General features: G+C 44.7%; 2 protein-coding genes across 2 annotated transcripts; one reads left to right on the top strand and one right to left on the bottom strand.

Moving 5' to 3' along the window:
* Window positions 1–2289: 2289 nt before the first annotated feature.
* ier2b (immediate early response 2b) lies at window positions 2290–3432 on the bottom strand. Its single transcript, XM_036541050.1, has one exon. It carries the CDS (start codon window positions 3254–3256, stop codon window positions 2678–2680), a length of 579 nt encoding a protein of 192 aa, XP_036396943.1. The 5' UTR covers window positions 3257–3432; the 3' UTR covers window positions 2290–2677.
* Window positions 3433–7848: 4416 nt separating this feature from the next.
* On the top strand, window positions 7849–16093 carry LOC118793819 (syntaxin-10). The gene is made up of 8 exons (XM_036551992.1): window positions 7849–7941; window positions 9636–9805; window positions 10569–10663; window positions 11135–11197; window positions 11600–11701; window positions 12274–12380; window positions 14113–14207; window positions 14644–16093. Exons 1-8 carry the CDS (start codon window positions 7907–7909, stop codon window positions 14718–14720), a joined length of 744 nt encoding a protein of 247 aa, XP_036407885.1. The 5' UTR covers window positions 7849–7906; the 3' UTR covers window positions 14721–16093.
* Window positions 16094–16316: the final 223 nt, after the last annotated feature.

The following is a 16316-nucleotide window of genomic DNA, read 5'->3' on the forward strand; positions in this document are numbered from 1 at the left end:
TGTGCAATCCTACTAAGTCAAAATAGCAGAAATCTGCATCTTTGGCCAAAAATGAATGGTTGAAGGAACAATACCTCACTGTGCTCATGAACACCAGCATACCATGCAGTCTGCCCCTTAACAGTCAGATAAATGTTAGAAGGATGCAGTGCAAAGCCCTGCTGAAGCTACTGTGGTGACCTCTGTGGTTTTCTGCTAATACGCCGCAAGGAAGCTACATCAAATGCAAAAATGAACAATCTCCAAAAATTAATACAAAATATTCCTCAAAGTCTGATGCAAAAGGTTTATTGTACATGGTTCAAAATCACATACAGTAAACCGGGCTGGTCCGTGCGGAGCAGTAGCATCATCAGTCATAACCCCAAGCAGTCCCCCAAAGCAGTCCCCTAAGTAGTCAGGCAAGCAGTCCGGCAAGCAGCCCCCCCAAGCAGTCAGCCCCATCCCCAAATGCATCTCCCTTTTTATGCTTATTCCCTTAGCCCCTCCTGGAGCTTAGACTCAAACCGCCTCCTTCAGTTTCATAACACACATTCTGTACACTATTTTTCCAAGATCACACCTGTCTAATTAAAAATAATTACCCCTCCTTGGCTGTACACTATTATCTCCAAGACTGCGCATATCTAATCTATAAAAAATAACTGTCCTTTCTTGACCTGCTCTGCCTTGGCTATACTCCATAAAGAATCCCTGTTTGCGACTCCCTTTTTTTAGAGTCCAACTCTTTTATCTTACACTAAGGGTCCATCCTCCGAGCAGCGCTCGGACAGTGTCCAACTCTCATTAACAACCCCACAACAGGCCTTACTTGGCATACAGGTATCTCACAGCTGCATACCCCTCCCGCAGTCTCCTGTACTCTCTTGACCCTTCTTTCTAGTTTCTGCTCACAGGCATACAAAGTATAATAGAATACATTATTATTTATTTAAGGCCTATAGTGTTAGGTTGTTTAATTAATAGAGTAAATGGCTCGTATACCAATAACTTCAGTTAATATATCAATAACAGCAGTTAAAATAAAAAACTAACATCTATTGGCAATGCTTATAATGTTTGCTGGCAATAATTTATCTCCACCAAGTAACAAGCTTAATCGTACCACGTCAAGCTCCGCTTTTCTCTGGTGGGGTGAAAGTGGCAATGCTTACAAAGTCCACATGGGGTATACACTTAATCAGAAATTTTCCACAACACTACCTCCTGTTAATTCTGGACATGACGGGACATGCGATTTGTACAAATAATTGGCCTTTTCCAACCATAGTTAGCTATTCTGCACCAATGCTTTTTGTTATTGGCAAATATGTATTTCAAAGTAACCACCTTCTTTCTCCCCCTTGATTCCATTGAAAATCCCCCCAGAAATCCATATAAATTCATAATCTATCTGGTTACTCTGGCTGAAGGCTCCGTGTGTGCGTTTCTTTTCCCTTTACCCGGAGTCAGCGTGCAACAACAATTTTTACAACCGTTTCATGATTTGTGCGCGCACGTTTCCGGCGAAGGATTTCGAGGAACAGGCTACGTCTATGAAAATTAGACAGCCAATCACCAACCGTCTCGTAAACCCACCAGAAAAGAAATAATCGTTTGTTTTTTTTCCGTCTTTCTTGTGTAAAATCGTTAGTATCTGGCGCGGGTGTGCTCTGAGATGACACAGCAGGCAGCAGTGTACTCTCACCCGTCACCACTTCCTGCTGTGTGCACACTTACTCAGAGATCAGTGCGCACGTTTCAGCTCGCAGACGGCGTTTGTCATACCTCCCCGCGCATTGCGCTACTGTTACTCTCAGTGTAACTGTGCCAACTCCAGGACCTGTTTGACAACATTGCTACTCGAACTGAACGAAGACAACAGAGCGCGAAGTAAACAATACACGCAGTCAAGGGGAATCGTTTGAAATATTTATTTTGGAAACTGAACAAGGATGTAATGACATTCAAAATACATGATAGCAGTTTCATTCAGTCACAATGCAACAGGAAAGAGCAAACAGCAACATTTGTCTCTGGAATGAACACAAACACCTCTCGCAGCACCACGGGGTCGTCTCGCTGCAGGTGCCTAAACCTGTTGCTACATTTCCAAAATGCAACTTTGGTCTCACAACATCCACCTGCATCAATAAAATAACACTTTGCAAAGCGAAAAGCCAGCGCTGTTCTGAATGATGACGCTCTTTTAGCACCTTTCGGGAAAAAATGAATGGGTACAGTTCGTTCGCTAGAAATAGTGTCGTTCTTCATTCATGTCACCAGTTCTTTTTTTCCTGATGAAAACAGAGTTTTCGGACCTTTTTTCAGCCCGGGTTTCAGAGTTCACAACGAAGGTAAAGGCGGCTGCCGTGGGAATGTCCTCCTCTCTCGCTGCTTTTCGGTCAGCGTTGTCGGGCCCCGTTCAACAGCTGCAACTGGAGGGCACTCGGAGCGCAGTCAGGACCATCGGGACCCAGCAGTGCTTCGCATTTCACGCCACCTCGTGCATGAAACTTACCACCCCCCGCTGCCTCTGTTACACATGACCGGAGACATGGTCACTGCCAGGGGTGCGCTTTACCCTCTGCTGTCTCTCGACAAACTAGGTCAGTTCCTGACCCGTCTGTGCTTAGACCGGATCTCCTGATCCTTTGCTGAACCAGACTGGGATTAAAACCATCCCGGTTTTGCCAACTCAGAACGCCGCTATGGCCAGGGAGAGTGGCACAGAAGTCAGCGAATCCCCCACTCTGCAGCGGTTTCCATTGCTGCATCTCAGTCCGGTGCCCCGAACGGTCGAGCTTTCACCTCCCGTCTCTATTCTAGCTTTCTTGCTGGGCAGGAAGTCAGGCTCGGCAGTTGCCTTACCGCGGCGTTTCCTTGACCGGCGATCAGTCCCCGGACTGTGGTTCTCCTTATCCTCCTCGCCTCGCGTACAACTCGGGTGTACCGGCTCACTCTCGCCCTCGGACGAGCTGCTCTCTGGGGTTGAAGGCAAAGGCGCACATTCTGGTGCGGAGGTCTCGACCTGAGCGTTACTCGTATCCATTGGCTCCTCGGTCGCCAGCGGCTCCTGGACGCACTGGACGGTGGTGGGTTGCCCCTCACTCTCGTTGAATAGGCGTGGAGTGTGGTAGATGTCCCGGGCGGTCCTCATAACTATAGTGAGTAGCAGGCTTCGGTGAAGCCTTAGTCCACCGCGCTGGGAGCGCGAGCTGTACAGCTTGCCCAGGGACAGAGCCATGATTCGCTTGGCCTCGGCGTTTACGTCCATTTCTTTGTTCTTGCGCCTGTCAACACACACGCACACACTTGTCTTAAAGAGATGTGTTGTCACTTGTTTTCGTCCTCCAAACTGGGCCTTGACAAACTATTTTTGTGATATCTCGTTGTTCTGCGCTTTAAGCTAGATTTTCTACTTGTCACCAAGCCGATACACACACACATAAACTTCTGGAGAAGCACAGGGCGGTGTTTTATTATAGTTCTGACGTAATAAGCATCGATACGTGCGTGACTGACAAGCACGCCCCGCCCAGGGTTTGCCCTAGCAACAGCTTGTATGTTACGGTGCTGTTATTTTGCCTGTAGTATATGATAGAAGCAGTTACCGTCTTTTAAAAAAATCTGTTTTTGTTGATCGTGTGATGTAGACTGTTACATGGTATCTAAGATCAACCATACATGTAGTGAATTGTTTTTTTTTTGTAAGTGTGTTGGGGGGGGGGGGGGGGGGGGGGCTGACTCATAAGTAACATATACTGAATACTTCACTCACACGGAATTTTACCATGACTACACGATGTATGGGTAGGTAAAGCATGAGTAACTCTTATATGCCTAAGTTAAGGGGTGAACGTTAGCATATACTGCGTCATGCACCCAATATGATCTACAGCTACAGCTGGGATACTTAGAAGAACGGTAGAAATGTTGCGGCGTTATTGACCAATAGGCGAAGTATCATCAAAGTGTTATTTCTACACAGCTTATGACCCTCGGTAGTAACCAATTCCCCTTTCCTCTCGGCAAACAAGCATGAATAACATCATACAGTCAAAATGTATGTAATGTAAGAAAATACCTTTACTTTTTACGATGTTTTCTACTTATTGTTACTTGACCTCATCGATTCGCTCCTCTCCAACGCATGCTGTGCTCAGAATGCAATAACACAGCTTGAGTCCACAACAGACCCCAAAGAGGTAAATAACTATCACTGTTATTACAATACTTATCCTACAGCAACTTAATAGAGGGCTACAAATGCACGGCGGAGGGTTCAACTCAGATCACTGATGCGGATGATAATTAAGACTCACATCAATGATGTGCTTGGTGCGCGAGCAGTTCTCGGGGTATGTTTTTCCGCCCACGCCAAATGTCCATATATGGTGCATCCGCTCGGTTCCCATAGCGCGCGCAGTGGAAAAGCCGTGACGCAGTCCGGCTGCACTTCCCATACCCATATTTAGCGGAGGCGGTGAGGATTCGTCACCGCTTGCTTCCATATATGGCGTCGTCACCAGTCCTGCTTCTACCCACGCAAGAGGCACAGGACCGTAGGTAACCGAGCAGCGACCGAGGTCAGCCGGCAGTTGGCAGTCCTGCAATGGGTCATGGCTATTAATAGAACAGGGAAATCTGCAAAGACCTGTCTGGGCACTATATTTACCATCTTAATGGTCTGTATTTATCTTATGACGGTAGTGTCGGCAATGACGGCAATGAGTTTTCTTGAATGTATATCTTGAATGTACACTTAACAAACAATATACACTTGAATATATATATTTATACGTATGCCTGCATACATACATACTGATGTACATATATATAAATGAAGGCATACTCATCTCAGTCTATTATTAACATCACTAAGAATGTCAAATGTTTTCAAATGATAGTATTCCAATGGCAGCATGTCATTTGTTGTTGTTATTGTAGGCATGGGTCCTCACTCCTCACGTTTCAGTTTAGATCACTTAGCTCCAGCATTCCATCTGGCTGTACTCATCCACATTCCAGAGGCATTTAGAGGTGGGGGGGGGGGGGGGGGGCACCTGACGGGTCTGATTGTGAAGGAGTGTGCAAAGAGGAGAAGTCAGGAAAGGCAGGAAACAGAGGCACAGGAAGTGAAAGGAGAGTTGAATGAGCTGACAGAGACAAAAAAATTGCAGCGGGGGCTGAGAGGAAGGAAGGCTGATGACGACAGAGGGGGAAGCACGGTCAAAGTGTTTGGGGGGAAGGAATAGTAGACGCCTGGTGTCAGTGGACTTGGAGGAGGTGCTGGCTCAGGGAGACATTATCATTCTTGTGTCTGGCATATCCAAAGTAACTTGCCTCCAGTAATACAGTAATGCACTCATGTTCTGTCGTGCTGGAAGTTGCTCTGGATAAAAGCGTCTGCTAAATGCATGTAATGTAATAGATATACAGTACATGTGAAGTATTAAATTAATGCACAGGGAAAGAGGTCAACTTCTGTGTTCTCTCAGGTCACATTCAAGAGCACATGTCCCAAATTGTGTTGACTCTGAGGTATTTACGATCGTAATTTGCATTTCATTTTACTTCCGCAGGCATAACTGACCTCAGATCCATTCCCTGCACCAGAGCTGACAATACAACGTGATGAGAAAATTCCAGGTTTTTGTAGGTACATACTTACTTACAGTGATCCATTCAAAAATTTGACAACTATAGCCCATCTTTCACCTATAAATGGCCAGAGGTTTTGCTGTGCTTTCGGTACCTCCAGGTATTCCTTAGCTCAAGCCAAGATCAGTCTCTCTCAGCCCACTTGCCAAAATAATGCTTGATGTAGTTAAAAATGAGCCGAGTGAGAATAGACAAGTTTATTATGATATTACTGAATGAGGAACTGGGATGTTCATTTGCACACTGTAGAACAAGACACCCATAAATGAACAGTGTTATTAGTTGTAGTTTTATAGCAAGAAACATGAGAAACTTAGAAAGGTATACAAATTTATGTGGTAATTTATTTGCATTCATGTTGAGAATGACAGCAATGATAATATAAAAAAAGGCATGGAAGTCATTATCTACTGCTTGTCTACGTCACTGGTCAATGCTGCCTTACTCAAATTCCTGGAACTGTTAACGCACATGGTTTGAAATACCTGGTAAGATCTAAGCACATAATATGTTCAGTACTCACCTGCATCAGCTCTATACTGAATGAGTTTCTGCAGCTGCACGGATATACACGCTGCCACTGCTCAGTATTCGATTGCATTGTGTGTCTCTAGTTTCTATTTTTGACACAATTCCCTAAATCTCCTCAGAGAAGGAGTGATGCCTCACTAAAAAGCATTTGAAGTCTGGGGATGATTTTAAATGCAAATGCTAAATGTGCAAAATGTACATAGCATCTTCAGTGGTATAGAGGCATGTAGAATTTGACAATTTGAGATGCATATTACTGCATATTGTGCTATATCTATATAAATTTGCATTGAATTTATGGATTGTATTGGGAAAATTGTAGCTTCATGCAATACTGTATGGTATATGGTATCATGGTATAAGGATATTATAACTATTAAAAGTATTCTAGTTAAATATGCCTGGCTCCTGTCTTGTTTTTAAAATGTTCATTTTTATAATTATTTCAATTCATACAGCTGAAAAGGCTGTTGAAGCCTTGCCTGGTGCAGCAGATAAAAGCAGGAAATTTTGCCACTAAAGGATAAAGGATTCATTAGGAGAAGAAATATTGAAATGGTATAATTGAATAGATTGATATAACCTTTTATTTAAAGCAGGAAGGATGACTGAAAACTCACTTCTCTGTTGCAGGGCCCATCTAGGGGACCCAAGTAGACAGGAAATGCAACAGATTGTGTTTAGCTGGATGATTAAAGCAACAGATGTGGAAAACCCATTCAGGAAGCTGAACAGGACACCAGGTTAATGTCCCTCTTCTTTTGATAACTGCCATGGAAATTTTAATGGCCACGAGTGAGTCAGAGCCTCAGTTTAACATTTCATCCAAAGGATGGCATCTAGTACCACACAGTATCCCTGTCACTGCACAGAGACATTGGATTTACACAGCCCAGAGAGACTAGCACCCCCTGTTGCCCCACTAGTAGATAAATCAAATTTGGTTTTTCAAAAGTTAAGAAAAACCAAACTAAAACCCCTGATATTCTGGGTTGTGGTGATCAAGTGCAGTGGAGGTGGAGGATTGATTCGTGTTGCACAGCGCTAGGAAGAAAGGGTCATAAACCCCAAATCTGCCAGTTTGATTCCCAGGTGGAGCACTGATGTTTTTGCCTTTAGCTAGATGCTTACCCTGAATGGACCCATAAATATCCAGCTGTAAAAATGGACAACATGTGAAAAATGTAAGCTATGCGAGTTCCTCTAGAATAGATCAATAGCCTACGTCTGCAACTCCCAGGAGGGACACTATGCCTGTACACCTGAGTAAGGTACTTTTTTTACTTCAACAAATATCCCAAGTTAAAATGAATAACATGTAAATAAAAAGTGACTTATGTCTTCTAAGACAAACACATCGCTTGGGCTTTGCCACGACCAGCAGTACGCAGCTGTACTAAAACATCAATGTACAAATTGTGAACAACATAATTTTTTCATGGTGCTTTTTATACTTAATAAACACTGATACTAATAGTGTGTTGATACATTGGACTTATTTTAGACCATGTTAAGGATGTTGAATTAGAAGCCAAAAAACTATAGACTAAAACCATACCTTCTTCAAAGCTGCGTTTCTATGTTAAAAAAAAAAAAAAAACTACCTACTGAACTCGTCGTCATGTGACGGGGGAAAACACGCTAACCATAGTCACATGACAGGGGACTGACAACGGAGAGGTGGTGCTTGGAGAAGCTGCCGTTCGCTGGGTCCTGAAGAGAAGGTTCCAACATGTCGCTGGAGGACCCGTTTTTCGTTGTGAAGGGGTGAGCAGGCGTCGTTTCTCTGCTTCTTCTAGCAGTGACAGTAATCGCGCCTCGCGTTCACACGAAAGCGTGTTAATGTGTCCACGCTACATTTTCATGGGACTGTTTGAGTCGCCAAGCGAGCGCGTTGTCTGTGCTAAATATAATTGAGTATAAACCTTCAGCGTGCTGTTTGCCTAGTGCTATGTTGACAGATACTGAAGAGGCACGGATTGAAGATGAGCTGAAGACGCCGATTCTGTTTTGGAAGTTACTTGCAGCTATCGAAATGTTTACGGGCGAGTGTTGTTTTTGATGCCGCTGACAGTGTGGCGAAACAGCTTCCGTTAGTGTAGTGCTCTCTGATTTCTCTGAAGTTGTTCGAGGCGTGTTAGGGAAAAGTAGTTAGCTACTTTGGGCGCAGCCCCAAAAAAGTAAATATTACTGTCATTGTTACGATATCAGCTGGAGTGACACAGTAGCAGTGATTAAAAGGCCTATCTAGTTTGCTGGAGCCACTACAAAGGCTAATGATACACACTGACTGACATTAAGTGACCGCACTCTGCTCTCTATACCACTCTATACACACAGTAGTGATCCATAAAGGAAGACACCCCTGACACATTAAACAATGTGAATAGTGTCGGCTTGGTGACAAGTCCTGGGTTTTCTGTTTGCCTTTTCCTCTAAGGCAGACATAACATTAGGGTGGGAAATGGAGAGGCCTAGGGAAGGTTATCCTTTTCTTCCAGACACAAACCTGTGCCTTTCGTTGTCATGGGAGACCTGGAGGATGACAGGGTTGTGCTGGTGTTGGGTTGAGTAGGTTTTCTCTTTGAAGTCGACATAGCAGTTTTGATTTGCCACGTAGGGTTTCTGAATTGCATTAGAGCTGTTTTCAGGAAAAGCTAGTGAATCAGACGCCCAGTCAAGGTTCAGAGGATGAACGTCTGAAAGTGCTGTGGAGTTGTGTTGTGCGGTTTTGTGCCCTGATTGTTCAGGTTTGCTGTTTGCAGTTCTCTGCCCAGACTACAGAGGTAGCATCGGTGTGGAGTACTGCACTGAGTGACTGACTGCATGAAGGAATGCCCTCTGACATGTTTACAATGGAAAAACATCTGCTGACTGCCTGGGCCCTCTGACATGTGGGATCAGGGTGTCTGTGAGCACAGTGCATCTTGGGATTGGAGTGTCTGTGAGTGCAGTGTGCCTTGATGTGTGGGGGCAGGGCATCTGAGTGCAGAATACTGTGATGTGTGGGATCTGCTTGTCTGTGAGCAAAAAGTGGAATGCAGTGGTACTGGTGTGTGAGCGTGAAATTGGATGACGTTGTGGCATGTGTCTGCACAGGGAGCTGTGAGTTTGTGAGTGCAGACTGGGGAAATATGTCGGATCAGCTTGTTTGTGAGGGCAGAGTTGGATAACGTGGTTTTCAATGAGTCTTTTTGCACCGGGAGCTGAGGTTTGAGGGATCGTGGTATCTGTGAATGCAGAGTAGGTGTAATAGGTTTGATTTCATCTGATTTGTGAGCGCAGGGTGCTTTGATGTGGGATAAGGTGGTCTGAACACAGTGTGCTGTGAGACATGGGATCATCTTATCTGTGAGTGTGAGTGGCATCAGTGTGTCTGCAGAGTGGGGTAATACGTGGGATCGTCACATCTGTGAGTGAAGGGAGCTGTGACGGGGCGTTGTGGTGTCTGCCCCCCCCAGGGAGGTACAGAAGGCCCTGTCCCGGGCGAGGGGGCTGATGGAGCGCTGGGAGGAGCTGCTGCAGGAGGGGACCCCGGTCAGTCGGGACGAGCTGGACTGGAGCACCAACGAGCTGAGGAACTGCCTGAGAGCCATCGACTGGGACCTGGAGGACCTGCACGAGACCATCAGTATCCTGACACTGTGTGTGCGTGTGTGTGTAAGCATTCTCACTGGCCCAGATTCAGCTATGCCTCAGTGTGGCATTGGAGTTTTGTCATATTCTGGTATCCTGGTATACCTCATCGTGGGAGACACTGGCCCGTCTCAAGTCACTCCCTCTAATACGATGCAAATGCAGCTAATGTGAGCTGAGAGGAAGTATGTTTTTAGTACGACATCGCTGAATGATGAATCAGGGTAGTTTTCACATTTCACTTCCTTCATCACTTCCTTTCAAAAAAGACAAAACAGTACAGCAAATTCTTTGCATTTTGTTTTATTGTGTTACTGCGACAAACATTGCAAGCAGAAATCTGGCTAGTCAAAAGTCATGTTTGCTGCAGATTGTTGTTGCTATAAGAAACATGAAAATATTTGTAAAAATCCTTCCACGCTGTCAGCGTTAACAGTATGCATGCACCAACAACTGAAATTCACAGGCATAAGTTTTTGGTGTCAACAGCTGACATGCTGGAGTGGGGTGAGGGGCTGCTGACCAGTAATGTTGCTTGGATGAGCCTGGGGTCAGGTACACCTGCACAGATTTAACAAAAACACACACCACCATCTTTGAACTGCCTGAATGTCAGTGTTTCTTTCTGAATGTCAGTGTTCCTCTCAGAACGTCAGTGAGCTGCTCTGAATGTCAGTGCTTGACTCTGTATGCCAGCGTGTATGTCTAACTAATGGTGTGTGTGCGAACAGCACTCTTATGAGGCCTTGACTGTCCAGGCATCGTGGAGGCCAACCCCGGAAAGTTCCGCTTGGGGGAGAACGAGCTGCAGGAGCGGAGAGACTTTGTGGAGAGGACGCGACAGTCTGTCCAGGTGTCTGTCCGTCTGTACCTTCCTCAGTGGCATATCTTCGTATAATGCAGCAGTGGCCAACCTGTGGACCTTCAGGGTGGTCAACTGTGGCCCTTTAAGGGAGGGTGAAAGAAACAGTAACACCATATTGAATTGCACTTATGCCATGATTAAAAATATTGGTGTTGAGTCCTGTGATACATGTGAAATGCTGTTACAGTGTAGACAAACATGAATACACTCTTGAACAAGGAGTGCTTAGGTTATGCTTATCATTATACCAGAAGCATAGAACCATAATAAGAGTGTAATCTATAATGTTTGTTTGGGACAACAGCTATTCAGCTACCTGCTTCCCTTCTTTTAAAGTGTAGAATAAAACTGATTTCACAGAAATGAATGCATAAGTAAGTAGTTTATAGTATAATACATTGGGTATGAAAAATGTGAAAGCATTTTAACACGAGTGCTGGCGTAACATGTTTTGTGTAGGAGATGAAGGAGCAGCTCTCCAGCCCAACAGCAGTGGCCCAGAGAGAGAAGAAGAGTCGCCAGGTGAGTCAGCCTCACTGACATCACGCGTTCCCGCGCCCTCACATGCCGAATGCCGCACGGGTCACTTGAATGGCTTGCAGAATGGAGATACTAACTTGCATCTCCTATTTATCAGTACACCAAGGTGGGTCTCTCATATTGTAGTACTTTCAAATATGAACAGGCCCAAAACTGTCTCTCGCCCATGGGTGTCTACCCTTACTGACTCTGTCACCTCCCCACCCTCTATTGCTATCTTTATCTCATGGCTGTCTCCTATTCATGACTGTGTCATCTCCATGGCTGTCTCTCTTCCATTACTGTCTCTGTTTGGGTGTCCCACATCCATTACTGCCTTCTACTCATGTCTGTCTCACCTTCATTACTGTCTCCTCCTCATGGCTGTCCCACTGGATGTTGCAGGCTCTCCTCGGGGCGACAGGACAGGACCGCCACGCTGGACTTGAGCCTCATCTGGTTTCGGCCAACTCCCGCTACATCCAGGAGCAGCAGGAGCAGCAGCAGGTCTGTAGGGAGAGAGGGAGGGAGGAGGGAGAGCAGAGAGAAGAAGTGATCTGTTAAAGGGGAATGGTCAGAAATGGAGGAAAATGAGGATGGTATTTAGAAGGGGGAAGATCACACAATGCTGGAGAGAATGTAGGGTGGAGGTCAGAATGAAGGAGAACTAGATGAGGCAACTGGAGAACTGAAGCAGAATCAGATGATGTATTTGGGGAAGTGGTTGATATGATTCAGAGATGAAGGAGAGTGATTGAAGAAAGTGCACAGGGATGAAGGAGAGGATATTGAGATGAGGGGTGTCCACTTGGGGACATGTGTGACCCAGCCCTCATTGACCTTACGCTATATTATTGCAATTTAGTAGACGTTCTCATCCACAGCAACTTACATCAGTTACAGTTTTTATACGCTATCCATTTATACAGCTGGATATTTACTGAGACAATTCTCGGTTAAGTACCTCGCCCAAGGGTACAGCAGCTGTGCCCCAGCGTGGGAATCGAACCAGCAAGCCCTGCTCCTTACCGCTATGCTAAACTGCCACCCCGCCTCATTTGTCCCCGTTCTCTCCTCAGCTGATCATGCAGGACCAGGACGAGCAGCTGGAGCTGGTGTCGGGCAGCATCAGGGTACTGAAGGACATGTCCGGCCGCATTGGCGATGAGCTCGACGAGCAGTCCATGTGAGTGAACATCACTGTTACCATTAGGGTCAATATGGCTGATCACCTTGCTGAATTCATAACACTCAGAGGCATCCTGTCTGATTGTCACTTTATGTTCAATATGCTTCAGCATGCTTACCAACACATACACATTAGGTTACATCAACAGCATTTAGCAGACCCTCTTATCCAGAGCAACTTACATATATTACAGTTTTTTTTTACAGACATGTTACCCATTTATACAGCTGGATATTTACTGAGGCAAGTGTGGGTTAAGTACCTTGCCCAAGGGCACAACAGCAATGCCCCAGCGGGGAATCGAACCAGCAACCTTTCGAGTCCTGCTCCCTACCACTATGCTACACTGCCGCCCCATACACATGCCAAAACATATACACCACTTGGTTTGCGCTCACTGTGTACTAATGCTATTAGTTGAAATATTTGTGAATTTTCATAAAATATTCTGATTAAGGCAGTGTTCTCAGTAAGAGATGTTCTGTTAAAGTTACTGCAAAGGCAATATTGGAAATCTAAGTCACATTTGGAATTTTCAGATTAGGTCATTTAATGTTTGCATGCAGGTGCATTGCAAATAACTCTGAATACCTGCTGCTTAATACCTTGGCATTAAGCCTCACATTTGGTGCTCCGAAAGAAGCAAGGCTTGCAACCAAAAAAGGTTGCCGATTCGATTCCCTACCTGAGCACTGCCGCTGATGTCCCCTTGGGCAAGGTACTTAACCCACACTTGCCTCAGTAAATATCCAGCTGTATAAATGGATAATGTGAAAATTGTAACATATATAAGTCTTTCTGGATAAGAGTATCTGCAAAATGACAACATTGTCATGTAATGAGATTGTGTTTAGCAAATTTTTGATTCGTGTTTGAGATGAAATACAACGCACCACTGAACAGATGTCTGTTTATATGGCTGCAGACTCTAAGATGGTGAGACTCTGCCTGCTCATGTTACAGTTTATTCTGAGAACCTGTCTGCTTACTGACAGCATTTACGAGTGAATGCAAACAACAAAAAATGGTGAATGTTCTTTCAACATTCTTTTAGAAGTGTCAAGTATTTTGAATGTTGGCTGCTTGTAACACTACAGCTGGCTTTCCAATAGATAGACCTCAGTCTCTCCTTACATTACATTATTGTCATTTAGCAGAGCCTTTTTTCCAGACTTGCCTACATGTACGTACAATTTGTATCCATTTATACAGCTGAACTTTTACAGAGGCAATTATGGGTTAAGTACCTTGCCCAGGAGTACAACAGCAATAGCACTACCCCAGTGGGGATTTGAACCAGCAACCTTTCAGTTACGAGCCCTGCTTTTAACCACTTCATCACACTGCTACAGTGGGCTATCAGTGTAGATTACATCTTGTTCACAGTTGAGTGAGAATAAGGTCTTGGGTTGAAGGACAAGCACCCTCTTTATTTTGTAAACATTGTGATACCTGAGAAAATGCTATGATAAGTGCTGTAAGTTTGGAATGGCTATGGTGAATAGTTGCTTAAAGATTATACCCAGTCGGGTCTTATGCTGCACTGTCAAATGGCTAGAATGACTGAAAGGATGTTGTTTATATGTGTGAATGTATGTAAGAGTGATAAATTGAATAAATGAGGGACGCTATTTGTGTGTGAGTGTTGTGTAACAGCTACAGTAGTTGGTAAAGTGTGCTTGTGTGTGTGAGTAAGAGGCACAGATGGTAATGTGAGTGTGTTGAACAGCATGCTGGGAGAGTTCAGTGAGGAGATGGATCAGACTGGTTCACGGATGGACTCGGTGCTGAAGAAAATGGAAAAAGTTTCCCTCATGACCAATAGTAAGTTTCTACTGCAGTTTGTCTGGGTTTCTCCCTTCACCCGCAATGTGCTGGTCTGCCATGCCCTCTGTATAAGTATTCTGCATTTCATCAAAGTCCTGACTATTACTATGAAGGCTGTAGACTGTGGTTCCTTTCATAGAGACAAAACAGCCTGGAAGCATTGTTGGTGTCAATGTGCTTGCATTTGCTGAGTGGAAGGGAAATGGCAAAAAAGGATATATAGCTCATTCACAAGTGCGTTTTCAGATTTGTGACTTTGCCGGTGTCACTCAGATACCTTTCCTACAGGCTTTACCTATGCTGTATTTTCCTCAGTGTTTTCAGTAACAGTATTTTCTACTGTGTGTGTTAAATGTGCCACAAAGGAGTGTTTTTTTTCTGTAGGCGTGCGTGTCTGACTGTGGGCCTCACCACCTCCTGTTCTGTGTTGCAGGTCGGCGCCAGTGGTGTGCGATTGGAGTCCTGGTGGTGGTCATGATCGTTGTTCTGATCCTGTTCTTTGCACTTTGACCTTCGACCCCCCTGGCCCTTCCACATGTCCTACTCCTGGTTGCGGTTGAGGATCAGGAAAATGATGGGTGGATGGATGGATGGATGGATGGATGCAGAGGCAGGGAAGAGGGAAAGCCCCCCTCCTCTCCTTCTCTGTAGCACACGGAGGGGACCCTAGACCGGAACATACACTTTCTCTCTGCTTCGGGATAGTATTGCGTATGACATCATTATTCAGCGTCTGCCACAAGACTCACTCATATCAAGCCAGGGCTGAACGTGTTCCAAGTTCATGGTCAATGTCACTCTCATTTGTCAAATTTCATTCGTTGTTTTTATTTTGTTAAACATGGTACGGATGGGCGGTTGAATGTTCACATTGTGAACTTAACAGTGTGTTAATAGTTATTGCCTTATTCTATTTTTATATATCTATGATCACGGTATGGTTAAATAAAGGTTGATAGCCTGTTGAATCATGAATTATGAAAGCTAAACAACAGTTTCTAGGCAGAAACTCAAGAGCACAACTACTGTTCTTCATTTGTATCACTACTGCCCCCTGGTGGACATAGTGGCTGTCCCGTGCATTCGCTCCATAGCTCCATCTAATTCATTGTTTCGATCCACGGGCTACCCTTTCACGAACCCTCTATAGTGGGTGGGAGAAAAGCGTATGTAAATGGTTGGAAATGGGAGGAGCCTATTCCACCACAGTGCAGTCAGTTTCTACAGTAGGGCAATTTGCTCCTACAGTGTGGCTGGGCTGGTTGTTCCAGACACCCACTCTACTTTTTTGGAAACAATAGCTCCAGTATTGTCCCTGAGTACCACAGCACTGAACTTTGACCTTGTGCCCTTGCTATTCCACTGTGGGGCCGAGAAACAGCTGTGTGAGATTGCTGCTGGACAGCTCATGCCTTAATATCAGCTGCCTAGCCTTGTCATCTCTAAAGTCAAAAAATAGACTCACAAGAATATCTTCACCGTCCTTTGATATGCCTTACAGTCCTGTTACCACTCTAGTTGCAGCTGGTTATAACTTGGCTTTGAAAGACCAGAAATGATAAAGATTGCTTTCAAAATAGCTTGGCTTGCACATGTACATCTTGTATATCTGGCCTCATTCATTTGATTTGATCCCATTTGGTTGAAGCAGGAGCTGCAGGAAATATCACATCAGTCAGGCTCTGTCTTTTTATCATAATGTTCAGAGAGCCATAGCATGCTCTTGTTCTGTTTTGGTGAGGACCTTATAACTCAGGTTTGGTTCCTGTCTGTCAAGAAAAAAAACCCGAAAGAAGTGTATTTTAAAATCTGCAGTTATACTGGATTTAATGGGCTACTCGCCATTGAATTTCCAGTACAGTGAAAGGTCATTTCACTTGTGCCATTGATCAGTGTTGGTGTTGTTTTTATTGGGCTTTGAAATGGCTGTCGCTCCCTCAGAGATGATTGTGCTGTCAGTATACAGTACGTGTAGTGCATAGCAGTATATGCTGTCTTTGCTTGTGTGAATGTTGGTGCCCTCTCTTAAAAAGCTTTCCTTGAACATCCTTGAAAACATATCCTGGCCTAGCCAGATACAGTAGGCCAGACTGCACCCCTGGGTTG

This window comes from Megalops cyprinoides, chromosome 1, assembly GCF_013368585.1.
Source record: "Megalops cyprinoides isolate fMegCyp1 chromosome 1, fMegCyp1.pri, whole genome shotgun sequence".
Classification (NCBI taxonomy): Eukaryota; Metazoa; Chordata; class Actinopteri; order Elopiformes; family Megalopidae; genus Megalops; species Megalops cyprinoides.